General features: G+C 41.9%; 1 protein-coding gene across 4 annotated transcripts in view; it reads right to left on the bottom strand.

Moving 5' to 3' along the window:
• Nucleotides 1–25659, bottom strand: part of DYNC1I1 (dynein cytoplasmic 1 intermediate chain 1) — a 176820-nt gene that overhangs the window by 126331 nt on the left and 24830 nt on the right. For all 4 annotated transcript variants that reach the window (XM_009641943.2, XM_009641959.2, XM_009641950.2 and 1 more), the window contains one exon: nucleotides 22981–23096. In XM_009641943.2, the coding sequence (XP_009640238.1) occupies nucleotides 22981–23096 (116 nt within the window). The remainder of the gene's footprint in view (nucleotides 1–22980; nucleotides 23097–25659) is intronic.

Here is a 25659-nt window from a genome sequence, read left to right as displayed (position 1 = left end):
CTGACTATAATTACAGCTTTAATACTGTAACTGTAGCAAACAAGTCCCATGGTGTATTAGACTAAACACACGAGGCATTTTGTCCGCTTGACTACAGCCTGTTTAATGGCATTTCAGGCTCCAGCACGTAAGTCTGCTCTTGGCCACTCACTCCCAAGCAGTTAAAGTTGGCCTGAGCTGGATCCAGAGGAACTCCGATCCAGCCCAACTGGGCATTGGACAATTACTTGAGAATATCATTTAGGGTTGAAACTGATATTTATCTAGTGATTGAAATCAGTTGGGAACTCAGTTACTGTTGTGTCAGCATTATGCCTTTCCTGGAGCCTTCGGCACTGTTGGTTTGGCTTGCTCCTGCACTGGGCATTTACAGCTGGGCTGACGTGGCAGCTGAAGAAGCAGCATACACCGAGTGTATTTGTTTGTGTTTTTTATTATACTTCACTCTTTATCCTGGCCTCCCTCCTGAAAAAAAACAAAACAAAACCAAACACAACCCACATCAGGAGAACTGAGCTCACTTTGACTATCCTTTCCCCTCCTTTTCAGAAGCCTGCCCGCGCTCCTCCCTCACCATGCATCCCAGGCAGGACTCCAGCCCAGAGCCGGACACTCTCTTTGAACCTCTTTGGCTGAACATGATGCAATGCACAGCCTCATCTCTACAGCTTCTCAAATAGAAATTGGTGTCTACTTAGGGTGAGTGAGTGAGTGACCTACTGAAACTCTTTAAATGTGATATTTCCCTCTGCCTTGGTCAGATATCCTGGCTTTATCTCCTCCATTAAGGACTGGACAGTGGAGTGCCTGCTGCCATGTCTCATGATGCATGCATGCGGACCTCTGTAATCCTCCGTTTAGTGAGAGGTTTCATCTATCCAGCCCTGCCCAAAAGACCAACCTTTGGATAGCTTGAGTTTTCCTTAAATCCTGCACTAAAATGAGTCATTAGGAGTCATTGGGCTTGTCCTGACACTCAGAGTAGGAGCTAATTTTTTTTTTTTCCAAGTAGGATTTTACTTTTGCTTTCCTTCAGTAGAATACAAATTTTCCAGTTTTCTGACTGTATCACTTGGTCAGTGCAATCTCACAGTCCTGTTAGTGCTCCTACCTCCCACAGTTGGACATTCCTCTTACTGACTTCATACCTTTCTTGCTGGCATCTTCCTTCAAACACGCTATTCAACATTTTCTCCTACATACCAAGTTTATTTAAACATAGAGTGACCCTGCATACAAATGAGGCCTGACACTTTGTCTGCAGGGTGGAGATAGGCAGGTCTTTAAACCAAAGCCATTCCTTTGCTTCCCCACTGTCTGTCCCCAAAACTCCGTTCTCCTGTAACTTGCTGCCTTCCACTGCTCTGACTTTGTAACTGTACTCTCCCGTCTCCATGAAACACCTGCATCCCTGTTCCCAATTCTTCAGCTGGAAAGCCCAGGGACACAGCTCTATTCCTGCCGGCACGGCAGAGGCCTGAAGGGAGCGTGCTGTTTACTTGCCTCTCTGTTGGGTAAAAAGTCCAAGTTCTTGACCACAAAGAAAATATAATGAATATAAAGCAAGTATATTCTTAGGGCAACTATTCTGAAAAAAAAAACCCAACCCAAACCCAACAAAAACCCCAACTTTTTTTTTTTTTAAATGTAGCAAAAATGGTAGATTTTATAAATACCCAACAGTAGCTTACACCACCAGCTAGAGTCTAGCGGGAGCTGTTTCCTTTAGCTGCACATTGAGTGCAAATCACATACAGAGACTTATGCTCTCGTACCACCACCACCAGCCAAAATAGTCATGGTCATTTCCTTCAAATATTGGAAGAGTTCTTGGCACCCAGTTTGGCCAAGGGAAGGAGACTGCACATGAATATTTAGACTCCCACTACATCCTCAAAATAATGTAGGTTAAAACTTTTAAAAAATATTCTATTGCCCCTAAAAATAATAGTAGTACTTTGCAGGGTTGTAAGTACCTTTCAACCTAGGTTATCAAAACACTTTACAGAGGTAGTTAAGTAAGTATCATTATATCTATTCTACTCTGAGGTGACAACGACTTTGTGTCAGTTATAACTGCAGAACAATCCAATACTTATCCATTATTCAGCTTCCCAAAATAACCTGCAGTTCTCCAAGCAGCTCGAAGAGGAAAACAAAGTTACAAATGGGGCAACTCAATGATTCATCCATCAGTGAATGTAATGGCTTATTCTCATAACGGGCAGAATTACCACCACATTGCACTCACACTGCAAATAATAAGGACTTGCGCCTATACAGCATCTGTCACCCCGAATGATCCCAAAGCACTGGACAAACTCTCTGTGGTAACAGCTGAGGACTGACTGCCACACGGCAGCGTAACACAGCCACCTCCAGGAAGGAATGCAGGTAGCACACTGAAGCAGAAAATTAAAGAAAAAAAACCCCACACAAATATTAGCTTTTTTAAAGGAAAGCTGAAAAGGGGTGTAAATTCTCCTTAGCGTAGAAATATAGCAGAGCCCTTTCTGGTAGGCAAAACGAAAGTTACGGTGAGACAATCAGTTGAAAAACTCTGTGGGGTTTCCTAAATAAACACAAAAGCCAGGGCCCCAGCAGGTGGCCAGGTTTGATATTCAAATCATTAACATTTTACATGTGGAGTTTTCATTAGGACAAGGTTACCGCATGATGGACAATCTGTATATATTTGCAGATGTGGCATGCGGGGAAGTCAAACCTGGGCAAGGAGCATAATTCACAGCAATCTCTCTGCCCGAGAATAGCTGAAGGCAATGTCCAATCAAAGTACTGTCAGTGCACTGCTCGGCGAATAAATGAGTTGCTTTGACAGGAAATTCCAACAGCAATTTTAATTCTGATCAGGCTTCAGGAAGTGGAAAGAATAAAAACACATCAATTATAGTGACAGGAAGTTTTAAATCACATGGCAAGCAGCTGCTGCCAAAGGACACGTCTGCCAGCTTTGTTAAGGAGTATGGTATTTTGGTGTGACCAAAATTTTACACCAAAATTTTACAGGCTGACATCAGTCCCTAATTGTATGTTATCCCACTACAAGGGTAAAGAAAATGACACAGTGCAGACAGCACACCGTCATTACAACAAATCAGAGAGACCGCTTTTTTTTTTTTTAAATCCTGACCCAAAACAAGCATCTTTATAAAAACTCCAGAACACGCAACTGACCAGTGATATGAAGCCCATGCATGTCTACCTCAATAAAGCAGGAGATCCCAGCAGCAAGGCAGGGAGACCATCATTTCCTGAGCAAGCCTTAGGCTGCAGAGCGATCAGCACTTTAATCCTTTTACATACATTGCCTTTTTTCATTAATACAGGTTGTAAATTGTGACCACTGAGATGAATCAGCGGTGCACTGGGAGGAAGCCTGAAGAGCTGTTTGATACCAAGTTCTTACTGTAGGGCACAGACTTGGCGTCTACCGAACAGCTTCGCTCAGTGATAGGGTTAGGTGCTTTTCCATCTTCCCTGTGCAGTACCAGGGCTAACATGAACGAATTCTGGGCCAGATTTCTTACAGCAGAACTTAATTAAGCTGGCCTGGGAATGGGATGGTGGGGCTGAGGTGGGCATGGGGAAGAGGTCTCAAGCTAAATTGCCAATTTTCCTCCTATGGCACTATGGTTCAAACTGCTAACACTTCTGGGCAAATCATTCAAATGGATGCAAATTGTTCTGGCCGCACTTCCAGGTACACTGAGGCTGGTTTATAGAATAGAATTATAGAATTATAGAATCATTTAGGTTGGAAAAGACCTTTAAGACTGTCAAGTCCAACCATTAACCTAACCCTGCCATTCCACCATTAAACCATATCCCCGAGCACCTCGTTTATCCTTCTTTTAAATACCTCCAGGGATGGGAACTCAACCACTTCCCTGGGCAGCCTGTTCCAATGCTTGACAACCCTTTCGGTGAAAAAATTTTTCCTAATGTCCAACCTAAACCTCCCCTGGCACAACTTGAGGCCATTTCCTCTTGTTCTTACGCAGCAGTGGGGCTGGAGAAGGGCAGTAAAACTAATGTAAATGTATAGTTTGACACAACACTGTAAAGCAGCCCAGCTATACAGGGGATTTAGATCCCTAGGGTAAATCCTCAATCTCACTTTTGTCAATGGAGATCTTGTAATTGGCTTCAGCGAGTATTTCTGCCCTAGAGTCCAAGAACGGAACGGCTATCGCTGGCTACAGGACACACACATACAGAAGGTTAGTCGGATGTGGCAAGTGCCATTCAATGCGAAGTGATGGAACGAGTGTGTTGAACAGGCAAAACAGTGACTGACTCGTATACTCCTACACGGATAATTGATTTATATCCTCCACAACTGAATTCCATCCTCTGCTACACGGCTTCCTGGCCTGACTAACTCCTGCTGTCCCTTTACTGAAATGACCAAGAGTGTCAAAGGGCTCAAAGCTGAAGGCTGTGGCTTTCAGATGGGTGGATACGTTTAGGTGAGAAAAATTTGCCCTCAGAAAAGGAGGCCATGAGTGCTCATGAGTTTTGCAAATCACATGGACACAGATAGGATAGTATTTTCTGAACTGCAGAAAAAAATACTCAACCAAAAGTGACTGAAATATGCAGATTTAGCAAAGGTCACCAAAAAGTGTGTGTCATTTTGACAATACTGGCAAGCTTTGTATAAAGTTTTGCTTTTCAAAGAGAATATTTTTCAATAAAAAGAATACTGGAGGAAAGATTTAAACTAATTCTACACAGAATTTTTCATTATGTCTTTGGAGACAGTGTGAATATTGGATTCCAAAACAAAGAAAAAAAACCTGTCAAGATAAGACATGATACATCTTTTTACTTCATTTTAACTTCTACTTAAATAGTAAATGAAGCTAAAACATAAAAGTGCTCATAGTTTCCTGCATAATTATCCACATTCAAATCTCTCCTCAGGAGAGATTCTGTGGGCTTTGATCCAGGGATTTTCAAGCATTTAAGGAAGATACAGGAGCCAAATCTCATTTTTTCCTGAAGAAAATATGGTATAATTTCCTTATGCATTTAAGGACATTCCACACATGGACAATCTGGCCTGAAGCCAGAGGCAAAGAAAAACACAGGCAGACTTCTTAAATGTCCATTATTTTTGTTACTTTTTCTATTATTTTTTATCTTTGTAAGATTCTCTTTATATTTCAATAGAATCAGTGATTCAACTCCAAGAATACTTAAAGGATATCTATAGCACGTCTTACTAATTATCCATATATTTCATCAAAGTTACCCTATCTCACCCTAAAATGATATGTCAATGTACATGCAGATATATATCTTTTCCAATGATCGTGCAATATTTCAACTGCAAAGCTATGAAATAATGCACCAAAAATCACTTAACTCTCATTGCATGCTGCTGCCCTCCGACAATACATATGGCAGTGACAGTAAGCTTAGAAGAGTGTGAGAAACTCAAATTTAAAGAATAGGGCTGAGTCCTAAGATACTTTCAAAGTAAGCAAAGAAAAAGAAATGGACATTTGTATATACAGTCAGGTATGTGAAAATACCTCCTAATGATGCTCTAGCACTGAATCACTTTGTGCTTCAATGAGTCCCTAAAACAGGTGAAAGAGTGAGCAGCACAGATTTCCTGTTTCTGTTTCCCAGTATTGTCCTGCCAACAGTTACTACGAACATACGTGCACAGATTTGCTTCCGAAATCCAGCATTGGCCCAAATAATCTAGAAGTTTCCCACTCAGGTCACCTAGAAGCATACCTTGAAGGACAAGTGTCTCCTATGGCAACATCCTTGGATGTGTACCTTGGCTGTACCTCGACTACCTACCGCAATGTTCTTAGCAGCACCATTTTATACAATACCCTTGTTCCGCATAAGGACTGTGGCAGGCTGGTTTGCACTTTATCCTTCAGATGAACTGAGAAAGCTCCTTTTTTTTCGAGCTAAGCTCGTTCAATCCTCAGTGTTGCTGTGGCAGTTTCATGTGCCAATAAAACCTGCTTTAAATCAGACTTTCATGCATCTTTCTCCTTTGTTAATTAGCAACTTTGTGCAAAGTAGCTACAAACAATGGAAATAAATCTTTGGTTTCAGTGGGTTTACTTCTTTCCTGCTTGATTTCTTCTCTCTCTGCTTTTAACAGCAAGACTACAACCAACATCTGGACTCCAACACTTTCTTATGGCCTTGCCTTTCTGCTTATGCCCACAAAGGACCCACTGGTCCACTGTCAAGACTGTCAGTGTTCATAGGCTGATGAAATACTAGCAGCGCGTCATGGACATACGCAGCTGAAACTGAACCCTTGTAGTCCTAAGCCTTAGTCCTTCTCAGGTTTCTTTTACTTTGTTCCCAACACTGCTTGCCAAAAGGAACAAAGGGTACTAGTTAAACATAATGTTGGTTTAGAGCGGGAGACCAGAGGAATATAGACAGGAGCCTCAAAGCGTGACCACTTGACAACAATCTTTTTAGTAGGGCCAGCTGTGACAAGACAAGGGGTAATGGTTTTAAACTAAAACAGGGTAGGTTTAGACTGGATATAAGGAAGAAATTCTTTACAATGAGGGTGGTGAAACACTGGAACAGGTTGCCCAGAGAGGTAGTGGAGGCCCCATCCCTGGAAGCATTCAAGGCCAGTTTGGACAGGGCTCTGAGCAACCTGATCTAGTTAGCGGTGTCCCTGCTCCTGCAGGGGGGTTGGCCTAGATGACCTCTAGGGGTCCCTCCCAACCCAAAACATTCTATGATTCTATGATTAACCAAAGGCAAAGAGCAGTGCTGATTTACCAGGAGGTGAGCTACAGAGCCTTTAATGTCCTGACTGATACTACTTGGTGAAGTACACACCCCCATGTTGCGTGATGAAATTTTGACCTTGTAGTTGTGTGATCTTCTCTCCGCATGGCTCTGCCCACCTCCAGAGACAAAATTCCCATTCCAGGATGCACAGGGTGGCAGTTCGGAGACTGCCACCTTCACTCCCAGCCTATATCAGGGTTGTTCTGATTTGCACTGCGCAATATCTAGTCTACCAGCTGACAACAGACCCCCAAAGACAGAACATCACCAGATGGTCAGCTGCTGGTACATTTTTAATCCAGGAGCTCTCTCTGGGTTGACTGACAGAAGCCTTACCTCCTCTGAATGGTACACTGCAGCTGATCAGACCAAGTATATTTCTCATTTACTCTAACAGAGCAAAATTGCAGTGGAGACTGCAGTCAGAGCATCTGGAATCAGGAGCAATGCAACAAGATGACTCATTAGGCCGTGGTCAGACTTCTTCCAGTGCAGGATGTCAGCTCCTCATATCCTTTCCCTCTTCCACCTCCAGCAGCATCCTCTTAATTTCTTAGGAAAACACAAATATGTTTTTGTAGTTTTCAGGATGTCCTCCACTTCCTCTTCTTTATTTCTTCATTCTTTACAATCTGTTATTCATCTGCCTGCTTGTTCTGTTCATCTTGATTTCTTGTCCATCCCTACCACCAGCTTATGATGCTCCTGCATCTCTTCAGCTCTTTGTCATTTCACAAAGTGCCAAATGTCATCTTTTTCAGTATTTTCTCCAAAGACTTTTCCTGATTTAGCTTATGACTGGTCCTCTCTTCATCAGTTGGGGAACATCACATACGATGATTTACTGGTTTTATTGATATTGGCTAATCCTTGGAAAGCTGTTAAAGATCACAGATGGATTCAAAAACTGAAATCCCCCCCCCCCCAAGAAAAAGATCTTGTCTCCAGATAACCACCAACTATTGGTTTGCCAGCTGATACACTGAAAGTTCACCTCCTGAACAGCCTCCCCTTTTAGTCACCTTCCAGTGAGGCCATATAAGGGGCCCTCCCCACCTCAATGTATTGATCAATGATATAAGAGGGTGATGCTGGCACATGGGGATTTTGTAACCAATTTCCTATCCAATTCCTCATAACCATTAGAACAAGAGGAATCATTTATGAAGATGCCTTTCAACATTCATCTAAGTTTTTCCGGTCTCTGCATAACCACTGAAAGTTTGTAGACTCCATTACGGAGACTTCTCCAGGGATCACACTACTCCCTGTAGGGTTCTTCCTACGCCCTGTTCCTCTGGTCCAAGACATCTTGCTTCATTCATTCCTTCCCTGGGGAACTTGTTCAAGGTTCTTGCACAACTGAGGTCTCAGCATCCAAAGAACCACAAAAAGACAGCTCTGTATTTCAGTTTGGCCACAGCCAGACTCAGGATTTTGAAAAGCAAGTGCTTAAAACAAACCAACAGCTTACCTCTTTTAGCAAGATCTTGTTTCTCGACAGAAGAAATATTGACTGAACACAGCTTGCAGGGAAGGCAGACAGGCTGTTGACCTTTTTAGAGACCCTGCACGAAAGCCCCACCAGCACGAGAGATTCGGAGGACTAGAATTCCACCAGTAACTCTAACCAGCCATGGGAATGACCCAGCTTGTTGCGGTATCTCAGCATGTCTCATAAAACACACTGAAACATTTGCTAACAGGACTATCTGCATGTTATTGTTCATTTTTATTACAGCAGCACTAGGAGCGCCCATCAATATCAGGACCTTGTGCCTGGTATAGATGTCAGTTTTCAGTGTATTAACCAAGGGAGACCAGATTATTCAAATTCCTACTCCCAATATAAGAGGTTAAATAACAAAATCCTTTCATGTCAATGTGCCATTTGTACAGACCAATGCTCAGCAGCACGGGTCATAAAAGCTAGCCCGAAAAGATTGTTTCTGGGGGGAAAAAAAGATTCTTAAACTTATTTTAAGATTCATATCTATCCATTCATGCATGTGCATATACATAAATCACTTAAACGTAAGAGACCTGCTTTTAAATACTTCACCACTGTGTCATACCATGGAAACTACCTCAGGGCTACTAGGAAGGGGGTTCAAACATCCCTCATATAAAACACATCATTATGCATTAGAGGAAACTTCATTCACCAGAGAAGAATGGCACACCAGCTGGAGGTGAACACCATAAACCACATAAAGTTTTAATTAAATTCATTAAAAATTCTTTGTCTCTCACTGCGTTTGGAGGCAGATAGAACCCTTTAACAATGGCCAGCACACAATCAGGTTTGTCAAAACTAATAATAATACAAAGGCATTTGCTCACCCTGGGACATTTTGAAAAAGTTTGAGTAAGTGTATTATTTTTAATATGGGCAGTTATAAATTATTGCAAGATGTGGCCGGTCTTGGAGCAGAGTTGCTGTTTCTATTGTTCATTGGATTGATAAAAGGTGTTAATAATAAAAGGCACATTTTTAGCAGTTGACAGAGTGAATGGAATACAGGAAAGAAGCATATTTTCCACTTAAAACATGCATATATATATATAAAAACATTTTTAATTATTAGTATTTCTTTACAGCGTGTCTTCTACATCCCATACTGATAAGTATGATCCACCATTACATTTCCTGCCCTTCAGAGCTTGCAGTCTACCAGCAAAGCAACGAATGAGTGTTACAGCACCAGACCTCCTCCTGCAAATGCATACATGCCTAATGTCAGACAATCAAATATGCCAGGGGACTAATCATGAGCACAGAGCATGCACAAATATTTCCAGGATTAAGCCTACTAACCAGGGTAAAAGAGGATAGCTATGTGGTTGCTGAGCTCTTATGTAAATGACCTTGTTTTTCAAAGCTGGAAAGCCTTGCAAAATACTTTTATGTTTAATCAAATCCAAATAAAATGATTCTCCAATGTACTGAAGGGCTTCACATGATGAGTCGGTGACAATGTCGGCTATTTAGACTCATGGCAAGCACTTAATTTTGGTCCCAGTCCAGGTCCCATTGAAGTCAGTGGGAGTCCTTTCCCTGATTGCAACATGAGCCTTTGTTACTAAATTATCTCAAGCCGATGAACTGTGAAACAGAAAAGTTACTAACCATTCCTAATCCAGACTTATTAAGGAAAATTGTAAACTAGTACTAACTAATTCAGTAATTATATCTGAAAACATACTCACCACATAGCTAATACATAAGGGTAGGGTATTCATTTTTATACTTCATCAAGATGCTCTGATAGAAGAAATACCACATGTCAAATGAACAGTCCCACAACCTATGTGATATGGTTGAAAGTGGGGAAAGAGCAGAAAAAGTGTATAATCCCCATCCTACACCTCAGAAAAAGGATTTGTGGTTTTGTCCATTTCATAGTAACAGTGCTATAAATTTTAGATTTAGGTCTGTATCCACTTAATGCTCAGTGCTCTTTGGGGCAAGGAATGCAACAGGCTGTAGTTCTACCTTTTCTGTAAGGCATATGCCTTGAGCAAAATGTGACAGAAACATGCATTTGAGCAACTATACAATACAAAAATTAGCTTGGTGGATCAAAATCAATGTTAGCACCTAAAGTGTAGTATTGAGTCCACACAATAAAGTATTCTGACTAGTATGAAAACACTATTTAATTGAAGAGACAAAATAGCCAAGTCATTTTTCTATTTTTTCTCTGTCCTATTGCCTTCAAATATCAGCGTAGAAGTGCTGTCCTCAATTACAAAGGTTTCAGAGGAAAGTAAGATGCCTGCTTTTTCACTTTGCTTTCACACAGGCACAACAAGCAACTTCAAAGGAGAAGAGCTGAGAGATGAAGGAGCCGAAGAAAACAAATAGCCATAATAATAGTCCCAGAACTCTTTCAGGGGTTGACAGAAAGACACTGCATAACGCATTTGCCCATATTCCCATGACAAAATGGTGGGAATTATCTCATCTAACCTCAACCATCTAAAAATGAAGTTTATAATTGAAATGTATTGGCTAAGTCCTATAGGCAATGCAGAAAGGCACAAATAGAAGGTAATTCTTTCAGTGTTAATGATAAATACAATAGGTAGGGTAAATTGCCTTCTGGAAGAGTCTGTCTCACTCTCTTGGTCATAGAAAGTCTACACAAATAGGCTGGGCCCCTCAAGGTAGAGCTATTGCATGTGATTACACTGAAATATTGAGGTATCTCAACAAAGATGTAACTAGTCAGTTTGGGTGCTAGCATCAGTCACGCTGCCAGATCGGGTAGCTCTGTGACAGCTAAAAATCCAAGTAAATTTGGGTGCTGTGACTTCACTTAGTTCATGTTTAAACTGTTAGTGGTCTCCACTGTGGGCAAATGAAGAGATATACCTATGTCTCTGCAGTGACTGTAACTCAGTCTGTGATTTGGTCTGAATTACACGTTGATTATAACAAAGGTAAGACTCCTAACATTCACTCCATTGCTCTGTCTCCAAGGCTATCGCTTGCTAGGTGGGGAGATCCTGTAGTGGTGAACTTTAGATATGTGCCTACAAGTTTCTGTACATCTATAGACATAATATAGATAGATAATATTTTATCTAAACATTGTATCTGTAGATACACCTATAGGTAGATACTTAAATAACTACATAAATATTTCTGTAACTTTTAAACACAGTTCAACCCATAGACTAGAGACACAAAAAGAGAAAAGGGAGACCAGATTAATCTCAGCTCACTCTCTGGCTCCATAATGTTATAGCCTAGGAATCACAGGACAGATGTCCCCCAAGCATACAGTATCAGTGGTGTGCTTGCACCTGCACACTCAACCTTAACTCTGTCCAAGGCCTTCTTGAAAACAGAAGCTCAGCTTGTCCACTGGACACCTTTTCATGACTGCATAACTGAGACACAGATGTAAATTTATTGTATCTTAGCTTACTTGGCAACTCTTACATCCTTAAAACGTATGCAAATCATTCAATGTCTAACTCCTAGGAATCCTGCCTGTTTGGAAATCCACAGCCCTGAATCCAAGCTTTCAACATTACCCAATCTAGCGAAGGGTAAAATGCAGACAAGAAGAGATCCTTGTTCCTAATCAGTCCGAACTGTAAGCATGTTATGTCACTCTCAGTTCACATCTGGACCAAACCAAGTAGTTCCATTGGCCTGGAAACTTGGGCACAGACTGAAGGACAGTCTGAGCTACAGTCCATATCCCGCCTCACAAGGCTGTGTTGGGCTCAGGTTTCTCAGCCTCAATCATCCTTCCAAGTGAATCCCAGCATGTCTCATGCTCACGGGTAAGAAATCTGTGATATGCACACAAGAAGAGTTCGTGCTGTCCCATTGTATAAGATGATGGGGTAGCTGCCATAGTATACTGTGAGCCTAAGAAGCAATATGAGTACAACTGACTGCTCCAACAGATTCTGAGGTTTTAACATGGGAGGTGAGATGAGCCAACCCATAACATTTGGCACAGGCAGCACGGACCATTCTCTGGGATCACTACCAGAAATATATAGCCTATGTAGTTGACCTGACCAGAAACAAGCTCCTACTTCTGGTCTAGCCAAGCATCTATCACTTGTCAGCATCCTCAGCAATGGATCTCCTCCAAAGCAAAGAATCTATCACCAAGTTTTCTATCTCCAGAAAACAGAAGGGGGACCCAAATTAGCCAGTAACTTGAAACAGCTGTCTCAGATCCATAAATACCAGGGTAAGACAGGATGGCTGCTCTAGATATCCAGAAACAGATCAGTCCTATGTCATGATGATAATGAACATTCAGCTAGAATATCAAACGCTATGCTTCTGGTGCCTGGTCCAACAAATAACTTATCGCAGATCACCCAACATGTTACTGGTTAAAGCATTCACCTATTAGGCGAAGACTTGATCCCAGGCATGTCATACAAGAAACATCTCAATTTCAGCTACTAAGATACCAATTTTTCTAAATTTGTGTATGTATGGGGTGTAGGTGGCAAGGTTTTGGTAGTGGGGGTGAAAACAACAGGTCAAGGCAATTTTGAGACTCCACGCTAGAAGGTTGGTTTGAGCAGTGTTTTCAGCCTGCACATGATCTGTGACGCAGCATCAGCAGATAGAGAGTTCTTCACGCAGTCACAGGCAAAATCTTCAGTGCTTTCTGTGTTTCACGGCAGATGAGTGGTTGTTCTGAGCATGTCATTGCTCAGTAACTGGTGCCTAGGAGAGGGAGAGTAAGACCTGAACATCTGGGTGGAGATGACAAGAAGTGAAATACGAAAAATATGTGATTAAGGGCTAAAATGTCAAGAATTTTCCAGCTCCATGATTGGGGCCAGACCTTCAGAAAAGTTCAGCTCCAAACCATGTAGTGAGACCTGAAAGAGTCCTCAAAATCCAGCAGCTGCTACTGAGACCTGTGAGGCTCTTTGTAAGATCTGCTTGTGCCAAACTTAAGAGGAGCTGGACCCATTTTGAGCTCTGATGCAGCAAACTTTACAAGGCAAGTGGGGTGAGGAAAAAAAAAGAAGAGTATCCGCAGAAACAACATGCAGTCATAGACTTAAAATAAGTGTGAAGCTTCATGGCTTGAGTGCAAAACATTTTTGGAAAAATAATGATTATCTTCTCACTTCCTGTGGGCCTTAAGTAGGGCATTAACTTGCAGGAAGAGCAAGCACTGTTTTGGAAGTTTATGGCTAGGACATACATCTAAATTAATTGTGGCTCAGAGTGAATTTATGCTAAGTTTATTTAAAGGAAGATATATGGGCAAGTGGCAGCCAGGGTCTGGTTGAAAAGTGACATTATTTGTGGAGACAGTCTATTGTATTGCAGCAAAAGAGAATTCCATCTTCTATTAATAGTGGCCAGTGGGAATTCATGCTGAGACTTTTACTTCACTGACGTATCCATTTCATTAGAAGTTTCTTCATCCGGATCCTTTCTTCAGTTTTCATAGTAACTCTTGAGAGTGTGTGTGAGCGAGCAAAAGGATTCTCTGGAAAGGATCCAGCTACTGCTGGTTTTGAAGGAGGGATTCTCGAGTACTTCAGATGAGATCTACAATTCATCATTATAATACATATAGCATGGCTTTACGCAAGCTTGGGAGCGGCTCTCGGGAGGGCGAAGGGGGCCCAGGGTTGCCACTGGAGGTGCCCAGGTGCTCGGGTCAGGCTGTGAAGATACCCTTGGTGAACAAAGACGCAGCTTGGGGTGCATCCCCATTCATCTTCAAGGTGGGAAATAATGTGGCATGTGGTAAACCCTCTTCATTCCACCCAACCCAGCCACTTGGCTCCCTCTCCAGTCAGTCTGAGGGCAAGCAGCTGACACTCCTCTCTCCAAGGCAGGTGGCCTCTCCTATGGAAATGAGCCAATTAAAGGAGACTCCAGAGGGGCACAATCGGCCGGCTTCTTAAGCTGTGGCTCAGCTATAGAATTGAAGATAGAGAGGTGATGAACAGGAGAATTTTCAGCTGCATAATTTTTGACCCAGTACATTAGTCGTGTGGGTTAAAACAGAGGAAGGGATTTTGGCATGTGAATCTTTTTCCTTTCTTTGAGCGACAAGTGCCAAGAAACAAATTGAGAAGTGTGAAGTAACAGACCAGTGGTTTGGTTTTTTTTTTTTCTGTACATCTTTTTAACACTACTAATGAAGGGCTTTCCACATTATGGCCTGTGTCTATTTCAGCACTGATTTTGTATCTACTTACAGGATTAGAAAGATTAAGTGCTAATTAGAGCACTAAGGATTAATAATTGCTACTTCTGCAATGCACATTTTTCTTAATCTTGTCTTTAATTCCAGTGGAGATTGGTCCATGTTACAAAGACAGAGTTTGCCAAAGGTTACTAAATACACAACAGAAGGTGCTGGGTATTAGTTTTCTTGTATATATTGAATAGGCATCATCCATTAAGCTAAAGAAGGAATTACAGGGACGGTAGGAAAAAGCATGCTTTGTTTCTGAAGAAAACAAAAATCTGTGTCTTCATTGTTCTGTTGGAAGCACTGTTAACCCAATTTTCCTTCTTTTTACATTTTCATATCTATCCCTTCTAATTTTGAGAATTGTAGTAACGTAAGTACAACACATTGTTAATCCAAAGTATACTCAAATACTACTGCAATGATACGTATGGTACAGTGAGAACTAGGAACATGTGAAAATGGCAGGCAGAGAAAAATTGGCCACTGTCTTTTCACTGACTGCTGACCGGGGAAAGCATGGTGCTGTTCATTAGTGGGATAGTTTCCTTCTGTTCTCATGCTAAAGCTCAGTTGTAACATACTGAGAGTCACATATATTTGCAAATAAGTTTACAACTATTTGGTTGCTAGAGGGGAACACATAACAAATCAGCTCAATATGGCAGTTGTTCCTGTGTCAAACATGTCCAGGATCTTTTCCAGAGAGGAAAGACTTAGAGGAAGGTTTTTCATTTCCAGCCAACAAAGGATTCCATTTGCATACAGGTGTTACAGGGCTTCTCTCTGAATTCAGGGATCACTGCTAGTTTCAGATGTCAGGACACAAAGATGGGTCAAAAGCACTGTGAGATGACTTGCAGCTCATTAAAGGAGTTTGAGGTCAAGGCTGCCAACATTAGAGCTCTTGTTTTCCACCAAGTGACGCCAGATGTACCAGGATCTCATTTAATTACTTATTTCCCACTGCAACTGAAGGAGCAGGTTGCGTTCTGCATAAGGGAGCCAACTACAATATTTTTTGTTTTATTCTAGGATAGAGCAGCCTCCCATCTCTTGGGTGGAGGACGGGATCCACTTGCTCAAAAGTACAGAGCGAGGATCATCCCTTAGGATCAAGCAGGATCTCCAAGGAGGGGAGGTAGAGCATGGTCCTTTTCCATGCTGTTGGCAGAGGTTTTGAAGCAGTATTCCTTCCATGCACAGAACGACAGTTGCACAATCCTCTCCGAGGTAGCCACAGGCTCAAAACTGGTTCCTCTTTTCACTGGGAAAGGCAGCTAACCTTTCCGTTTTGTTTCCCATCTTATGGAGCCTGAATGGCTTGGAGAAGGTGCAGGCCCAGTCATGACAAGTCTGTTGGCCTTGTAGAGAATTATTAGATGTGTTTCCTGGGCTTGTATTTGATGCAGAAGTACCTTGTGCAGGAGAAGCCAGGGTCTGCAGAAGGCCTGAGCCACTTTGGAGCAGCAAACTCTCATGCATGTAGGCCTGGTTTTCAGAAGGCCTTCCCAGGATTTTGTTAAGATTGTGGAGGAGCTGCAATGAGTCAAATCACTCTGTCCCCATGTAATGAAATTATCAGGGATGAAATCTGAGATCCCTAAAGAGTATTCCTTCCTCAGACCTCCTACTGTGTGTGACCAGAGCCAATCTTCTCTCTGTTAAATCAGTTCTTAGTCGATAACTCCCAAAGAATTACTGATGCTTAATGAATTCTCGAACCTGCCCGTTCAAAACAGTTTAGCATTAAGAGGGCTCTCTACTGAAAACTATCTGAAAACCATCTTGCAAACCCCTTCTCCAGAGGTCTTTAGAGAGGACCTGGGAGGAGAGATTTGGAATGGGAGCAAATATTGCAGCAATGATCACTGATAATATACCAGTAGACTGTGAACGTAAGAGGCCACCTTTCAGAAACAGAGTGGGACTGCCTTGCAGAAATCCTATTTTAGCCCTTGTGTGCTACATATTTCAGGAGATTAGATATTTGATGCTTCCTCCTGCCCTATAATACCAAACTGTGCATGACCACAGACTATGGCCTCTTCATTCTTCCTCCCAGAAGAAATCCTTGTCAGTGTCAAATACATTACTCTGCACAACAAAAACCACAGAAACACGTTTTCCAAAGCCAAGCCCCTAATTCTGTACTAGATAAAATTATCATGAGCCAGGTGGTGAAGAACGCCTTTAGTGGTATACACCTAATGACTGTAGCTTGCTAGGAGTGGAACATAGACCCACCACTCCTGGTACCTGCCTGATGTGGCTGTCCTGGAGAATATGTGTTTTAACAAACTGTACTTCACTAATTGTACTTCAAGAAGGGATTGGCAAGAACAAGGGATTGCAGCTGATTTCACTAGTGTATTATGCCCCTGGATTTTTGTCATAATACCTATAACTGAATTTTTAACGCTTTTATTTTACATTTCTAGATAATGTCTTTCTCTTTTTTCCCCACCTTTTTCTATAATAGCTTGGTCTCTTCTCACACCTTTCATCAGCACTTACATTCATACAGCATTTCAGTCATACAACTCAGGCATCTTCTATTAAGTGTAATTCTGGCTTGGAAAAAAGATCAGGTGAGTGTTTTTCTGCAGGTCACACCAGCATCCCTCCCTCACCTCCAGCATCCCTCCGGCACAACGCGTCCGTTCATGGCTTCACCACCAGAGGGAGCTGCCTGAATGTCTTTGAAAGATTTTTATGCCCAATTTAAATTAAAAAAAAAAAAAATATCCACCTTTGAAATCTTGTTATTTAGAAAAAGGGATGCAGTTGTGACAGGCATAAAGGGGAATTATTGAAAGACTGTTATACAGTGCAATGACTCGAATCTTTGCTCCGCTTCGTTCTAGTCTCATCCAATCTTGTACAGTCTGGTACAACAGTACAAAATAAGCTTTGTTGATTTAATCAAACAAAGCGGTCTTGAATTTGCGTGTTTGTGCCAGCTATTGATATCCACAGTATGACTCTGATGGACTGAGGTTTGAGAAGAAAAGGCAAACTAGATTTTTATAGCTAACTAAAACCACTCAGTGATACATGATACTGCCTAGCATAGACCATAATATTTCTTAGGAAATTAGTGTCCATTAGTTCTAATACTAAGGCTCTGTCTCTTCAAAAGCAGAACATCTGCTCTAACACTGGTTCATCTTTAGGCTGTCTCCTCTTTTTAGTAGTGATTTCTATCCCAGTTCTGCTCTGCTTTCCAACACCATCTTTTGTTTTTGCTTACAGCAGAGGGTGTCTGCTTTCCCCCCAGTTATGTCCAATGCTTTTCCATCACACATATTTTCATGTGTCCTGACACATATGTTGCATGCATAGCAATACACAAATGTGCATTTGTATTTCCCATTAAATGAGGGGTTCAAAGCTATTCTTGGGTCCAGACTTGTCCTCTTCAGCCTGGAGCTGAGCTCTAAGATTTTCTGGAAGGGAAAAGCCAAAACAAGCTCTTTAGCTTAACTCCCAGCTTCAGATCCATGAGCTCTAGACAGATTGGGCATTGGAAAGTTCAAGTATGATCTCAGTTCTGGGACTGGCTTTTAAGTATAGCTGCCTTCACAAAGCTAGGAGGGCTGAGCTACACTCAGACACGGGAAGGCACAGCAGGCCTGGTGCAGAATTTGCTGTGCTAGAGGTCTGATGCACATTATCTTACGGGATAGAGAGAGCCAGAGCTCACCACTGACAAAACCTGGAAATCTCAGCCCCTAACAATCAAAGTAAAAATAACTTTATCTGTGGATTCAATCATGGAACTTCCAGGGGCCTGACTTGTTTTCACAGCATTGGGGCTTGTCAGTCCTAGACACAGGTGACTCCTCATCCAATTACTAAATCCCAAAGAAGGACAGAGCCCTCACACAGTGTTAGTGTATGACACTTTTAGCCATATGCAGTTTACTCAATACTGAGAAACCTACATTAATATGTCTACATGAAATGCTCTGCTATCAAGCTAGTTAGTGAAGAACTAATCGATGCAGTCAATGGTGTCTAGAGAGAGTTTTGGGTCACCCTACAGTAATCCCTTACATTTGGTATCACACACAGATGCCTAAACTCACGTGACTTGGTCTCGTGAGCCTTAAACTGTGAGCAGAATCCCCTCCTCCCTCAGAACTTTAAAAAGGGTAACTTCCAGGAACTTTCAGAGAACTACAGTGTCAGAGTGATGCAGAACCCAACCCAGCCTCTGGAGTTTCGCCTCCGTTTTGCCAATTCATTCCAGCCTACTTCCAAATGGAGTAGAGAGCTTATATTCCCTCTTCCCCTAATAGCCAAAATATCCTCATTATTTGAATACAGCAGATAAACAGATGGAGCACGGGTCTGAATTGTGTTCTTTGCCAGAACTGGGAAAACATTTGTGATGTAGGATGAGGTGATCCTGCTCAGGAGGTGAATACGGTAACACGTTTGTTTTCCCCATACGAACAACCATCTGTTGAAGATGACAAACAGGTATATAGGACCTCCACTGTTCTAGAAAGTTGGATCTTCTTCCCCTGTATACAGGATCTACTTTTTCAGAAATGTATTTCAGACTAACCTATTTGCAGTGACAGTCCGGCAAGCCAGAAAAGTGACAACACCTCATTTTATCAACGAAGAAGTAGTTTCTACTTCACAGAAGAGGAGTAACAACATTCCTGACACTGGCCAGCAAAGCCAGAGAGCTCACAGACCTTAACCTTCTTGCTGGCCCCCTGGTTTTGAGGGGAGCCAGATCAGAGGAGTATCTCCCTTCCCAGAGCAGGTACAGTGTGATGTTTTCCTCACCGAGATTTTACCTCCTGGCCCATTAGAGAGCAGGAGAACAGTAAGCGGAAGCTGAGGCAGGCACCCAGCAGAGCTTGAACGTGCAGGCAATTTTCCCATCTGAAAAGGTAGCTTGCAGGCAGACATACAGACCTCCTTCCACTGCTGTGTGGCAGTGAGGGATTCACCCTGGGCAGAGGTCTCAGGACATGGCTTTTCTGTTGCTGCTTTCTCCTAGGTGTGCCTTCAGCAAAGGCAGCTCTGCAGCGCTTTGGAGGGTCCAGCCACCGAAGGCTACATGGGGCTGCCATTCTGGGGCAATGTGAGAGTCTCTGTACAGTGAAGAAATGTGTCCCAGAAACCTCTCAGAAAACATTTGGCATAGTCTAGGTCTTAATCCACTCCAGAATGGAAAAAGCGGCACAAGTGAAATGTCTCTCAATGCCTATGAGTACCTAAATTCAAGTCCAATTATAGAAGTAGGAGGGGAAAAGTAAAGACCACTTTTTTTTTTTCCTCAGGCTCCAGAGCCAAGATCTGGGTGTTTTTGAAGTCATCCTACAAGGAAGAAAAGAAAAGGCTGAAGCTTACTGTGACCTAAATAAAGCAAAAGAATTAGGTGCTTGTGATCAAAGGGCTGAATGATGCATATACACATCTCCCTAAATAACAGGGTGGGGGGGGGAAATGACATGTCATTATTCCTCTGAAATAAAGTGAATTACCTGCTCTGAAAAGAGGAGTTAATCTGTTTTTACACAGTGAAGAATAATGCCACATTATTTCTTCTAAAATTAGCAGCTGACAAGCTGAGACTTCAGCACTCGTAGCATCTGGCTCTCCGGCACCACGCTGTACCTACTGCAATGAAGCTTTCCTTTACCAGTTTTATAAGGTTTAGCGGGGAATAGCCATTACCACAAAGGCCTACCTCCACTGAGCTCTGGGACAGCAGTAGGTCTAAGGTACCTCTGAGTTTCTTTCTTTCTTTCTTTCTTTCTAGAGAAGCAACGTGCAGAAAACCTGATGCTGACATTTAAAAAAAGCTGCAGAACTTTGAATGGACTCAAAGTCCTCTTTCGGCAGTTTAATCATACAGGAAAGATCTTTCCATACAGCTGTACACTTCACTAGTTGTCTTCCAAACCAGAAGCAAGCGTGTGACAATCTCATCCTAAAATTCTGCATTTTGACATTTCCAGTGTCCAAGGCAGGTAGTGAAAGAGTGAATTCTGAAAGCTGGAGTCAGACTCATCTAAGTAAACGGAGTTTCTTTTCTTCTTTCCTCAGACTCCAAGGGTTTAGATACTGAGCACATAACCATAGTAATGGCTGAACCATTTATCTTGAAAAGGTAATGGCTCTATTTTATCACATGAATGCATAGGAACAGAGTAGAGACTTCTCAAAACTGCTCTCCTGAGCAATTCCCCTCTGTTTGCTGTTCCTGTTTATAGTGACACTATGAAGGGCTCAGCATTCACGAAGAGGCTTGGGAGATTGAAAACCTCAGAAGTAATTTCCCTCAGACCTGGGAGACCAAAATCGCAGAGTTTATTTACCCCCTGAAGAGTTTCCAATTAAATACCATTTCAATGGAATAACCAAACTTTCCTGGCTCTCCTTTACTGATGCAGGGCCATATTCATGTCCAAGTTACATGCAGAGAATTCCCTAGCAGCAGATTGGAAAGGAAATACAAGTTAAACTTTCTCTCCCCCACGCATCTGAGGGAAGTGATCAGGTGATATTTTCTCTGTGTTTAAATATTAAAACTTCACTTTTGCTGATGTTTTTTCCTTGACCATGATGACACAGAGAATATGAAAGATAAACCCAGTCACCAAAACCACTTATCACCATTTCACCCTTCCCATCACAGGTCTGGCCTAGGCAGTTTAAAGTCCATCACTTTTTATGTTTGCATTTATCTTCTTTCATACAGGTGAGGAACAAGAACTTCCTCTGCATTGGGAGAACCAGGAAAAGCCGCATTGCCCTCTGTGCTTGCTGTCCTGACTGCAAGCTCCACAGCAGCACACTGTGGGGTTTGGTTTTATTTTTTTTTTTCCTTGAAGGGCAGGAGGTCGTCCTCTTGTCTACCCAAGAGAAGGATTCTGTAATAGTTGGAGAGCTCCTTGGAAAAACAAGAACTCATTAGAAAAAGTTGCTTCCTCAAGAGAGGTTGGGCTGTTCAGAAAGGCACGTCAGCTAATGAGTGCTGGAGCTGCAGGCCTGAGAGAGGTAAAGACATCAAAGCCATGTCTTCAACTCCACATATCCATAGGCTCTTCCACCGTGTCAGGGAGGAAAGGCATCTTCTCCATGTTATCTAATAATGACTCCATGATAATGCCCCAGGGTTGAGAACCTGCTGGTCTCAAGCCAGGAAAGCAAGGCCTCAGGGGCAAACCCCATCTTCTCGAGGCTTCAGCAGCCCCCAGAGAGATGAGCAGAGATGAGCTGGGTTGAACTAGGGAAGCTTCTGAGGCAGCCTCCCCCTCTGAGAAGGCAAAGCTGTCCGGACATGCTACTCAAGAAGCAGCATCCAAGCAACAGGGTTGTCTATGCTTGAAGGGACTATTTCATGCAACAGATGACTAGGGTAAACTTGTTATCCAGGAAAGTAGAATCTGGGTATCTAGCTCAGCAGTTTTCATTTCTGGTTTCTTAAAGTCAGACCTGGTAACTCAGTTGCAGAAAAAAAGCTGGCTATGTTTATCACTGTATCTTCCCTGCCAGTAACTTCTATTCAAACAGATTTACTTGCAGGCCTATCACAACCTACTTGAATCTTCCTCTTCTACAGACAGCCTGGTGAAGTTCTACACTATCTGCTTCAGGAAAACACCCAATTGTTGAACTTTTCTTGATCCTTTGTTGTTAACGGCAAAAATTACAGTCAAGACTGTCCAGTTCTCCTTCTTCTACCTGCTTTGTAATAGTATGGAAACTACATCAGGCTAACGTACAGTTTTCCCTTCAGTTTAAATGGTTTCAACTGACCTGCAAGCGGTGTTCTGCAGTACAACTCTGGCAAGCATGTAGTCTAAGGAACAGATAGATCAGCACTCCCCTACTAACTGCTCCATGTATTTACTTATCGACAGGAAAGCCTAACAGCTAACAAACAGCTCCATGAGTACAGATGAAATACCTGTCAGCAGAGAGAAAGCAGAACTGTCCCCATGAAAGTATGTAAGCCTCCTTTTTCAGCACATGGAGCTAAACTGTAGCTTCTCCTGAGATCACCTACTGGAGGGGGACACAATTACACTGACCAAAAATCTGAGGGCAACTTTCCATCACAGCCTCTTGACAAAGCACAGAATAAATAATGTTCTTGAGAAAGCAAGAAAAATAGAATAAAGCACTATTTTAATTATATTCATAATGATTTATTTGAAAATATGTTCTCATTATACTGTTATCTGAGCACAGCCCATTGTAAGGCAGAAGTAGTTTGGTTCCAGCTGAATTTAAAGTCATTATTACAATTATTCTCACCAGAACAGCCATTAATCACACAAACAATACCTGGCTTGCAGAAAATATGTGATAAGTAGCTATATTATGATTTACTATTATTTTCCTTACGTTTTTAACTCTTACTTGAGTGCTTATTTTCTATGAAAATGTTTTTTGAAAAAACCAATAATAATCTTACCTTCAGATTGATGCGTGGCAAGAGGTGTCTGTGTCTCCTTGGAGTATGATACCACTTCCCGAGGTAAGAAATCAACCTGGGTGATCTTTGATACCCCTAGTTTGTGCAGTCTGCGTCTAAGACGGAATACATGACATCAAAAGGTTAGTCAAGTTAACTGTAAGTCAGCAGCAGGAACAAGAGTGTTTGCTTTTATGAACAGGATCAAAAAATACTTCAGTGTTTGCTAAGATGAAACACAATACACGATGCATGAGAAATACCTAGTTGCAGTGAAGAAAACTAACCTGGGAAGCATTTGCCATAATAAAGTACAGTTATGGAACTCCAGATCATGCTGCTGAGAGGGACTGTAAACGGGAGAGAGAAATTACATGCTTGTGCCCCTCATAACATGCAACCAAATTCTTTTTCGTACCATCATTACTACAACGTTCTGCCTGCTCAAGAGAGTTAATCCTCAGCCTGAGACACACAAGAGTGGAAAGGGCACAGTGGTTGTAAACCAGGTTGGTTTACAGATGATCACCCGAGAGCAATAATAGAGCCTTTAATTTGCAAGGTGGCTAATTTCCATACAGAAGGAGACTCCCCCTTCCACAGGAGTCATTAGTAGTGGAATTGATGTAGCTTTATGATTAGTAGAGTCCTAATGTAAGGGTTGGAGGAGAGCTCTCAGACACAGCTGGAACACGGCAAGTAGAGCCTTCTTCTTCTACTACATCCCTAACTTTAAATATGAAATAAATATGAATACATGAAGTAAATCAGTAAAGCCAACTAACTGTAAGTGGGTAGGGGAAAAAGAAGAGAGCTAGCTGAACATGATCATGAACACTTTTAGTCATACACAGTTCACTCAACAGTGAGGGGATGGAAATCTATTTCTTTCCTGAATATTATTTGACTGTCTGTAGGGAGGGAAGAATAAACAAATATTTACTTGCAAATGTTTTACTGGAAAAATGCCAACTTTCAGCAAAGAACATGCACATAATATACAAATCAACTAAATAAATCCAGTTGCCTAGATCAACAAGTGCAAGCACGCTTATACGTTTATAGGAAATAAATTCATGGACATGATGTTTCTGAACTGCCACATCATTAGAGAGAGCAATTTGGAAAAGCAGAAAATTCATACGCATTATCCATATCCTCTCTGTTTTCCAGATTGTCAGAAGAACAGAGGTCAAAGTTTTTTTGATCTAATTCATTTACGGTGGTTTAGGTATTCAATTAAGATTGATCTGAAAAGAAATGGGAGCCTGAAGAGGAAATTGTCATCACTGGACAACACCTGCTGACTCTTCAGCTGGTTAACGCTACATCAGCTGTCTATTCTTCTAATCTATCTCACTGGCGGAGTTGTTATTAAGCTGAACGCAATTAGATTCAGCAGGTAATCAGTATGAATCAGCTGTGTCACATAATAAACCACTAGAGCAGAAATAGTTGTTACAGCTCTGAGTCTTTCTCCTTTTCAAAGAGGAAAAATTAACACATCTCCCTCCTTACAACCAACTGCAACTTTGCCAATAAGAACAGAAGCTACGATTGTCTGAAAATGCTATGTGGGGGTAGAAAAACTTCTACAGCTTGTGATATACTTCAGCTAAGGAAAGTTTTAGTAGCGTTACATTTCTGTAGGTGCTTTAACTGGGGGTTTGTGTGAATTCAAGCTTTAAAAAATATTTCACCTCAGTAAAATTTCATGTGCTTCAGCACCAGATGTGAAATCTGTTGCCTACTTGGCCAGTTAGACTTTCCTATGTAATCAGCCCTCTGCTGCCCCAGGCTACTGGTTCTATTTGCTGAGATTCTTAAGCCTTCTGCACTGAAAGAGCTTCTTCACTGTGGTCTTGGTTAAGTATAATCTCTAATTAATTATGTGTCTAATCTGGGCCTAATTAGAACCTCACCTAATTCTAACAACGGTTTCACATGAGGTCAACTGCTTGAGGATGGGGAACATCAATCCTAACGGAGAGTTGCATTTCACCACCAGTTGGGTTGGCCTCTTTGTAGACTGCTAACCAAGAGGTGAGCTACATCCCAGAGCACTGTGATGACAGAATGTGTGGAATTTTTCACCTAAAACACTTCTAGTTGGGGAACTGCTGATGCCTCTACAAATGTCTAGTGTTGGCTGTATCCTGGTAATTACTGGTGAAGACAGGGAGGTCTCTCTTAATCTGAAGGAATGCAGTCACTTAGTTCTTTTTTGCCATTGTTAAGCAACCTGTAATGGTTCTTGCATAACTAAAAGTTGGCCTAGCCCTTGGTCCCAAGCACTTAGGGACAACTGGAGTGCTCTTTCAGTGTTGGGACTCTACCAAGTATGAACTGTAATGTTCTAGTCTCCAGGTCTTTTTAGGGCAGCACTAAAACATCTATTCCTTTCCCATCCCCTTTTTTCATCTGAGGTGCTCATATTTCTTATAATTTACAGTTTGCTGACTATTCATCTTAATGGAGCACATAAGCTTTGAAGGATTCCTTTCAAAGCTGCCTATGGGATGTCAGTAGGAGGACAGTAACTGAAGTCCATGCATTAAAATTGATTCCTCTCTCTGTAGGAGCCAGAAGGAAGATGTATCTGCTAGAAGTGTTTAACTACACACATCATTTGCATGCTGACTGCAGGATTTCTTTTGCATAGGTATTTTTTTTTTAATC

Source organism: Egretta garzetta, unplaced genomic scaffold, assembly GCF_000687185.1.
Source record: "Egretta garzetta isolate BGI_Z169 unplaced genomic scaffold, ASM68718v1 scaffold30, whole genome shotgun sequence".
Taxonomy (NCBI): domain Eukaryota; kingdom Metazoa; phylum Chordata; class Aves; order Pelecaniformes; family Ardeidae; genus Egretta; species Egretta garzetta.
Note: the sequence above shows the minus strand (reverse complement) of the source record. Positions and strands in the feature narration are given on the sequence as shown.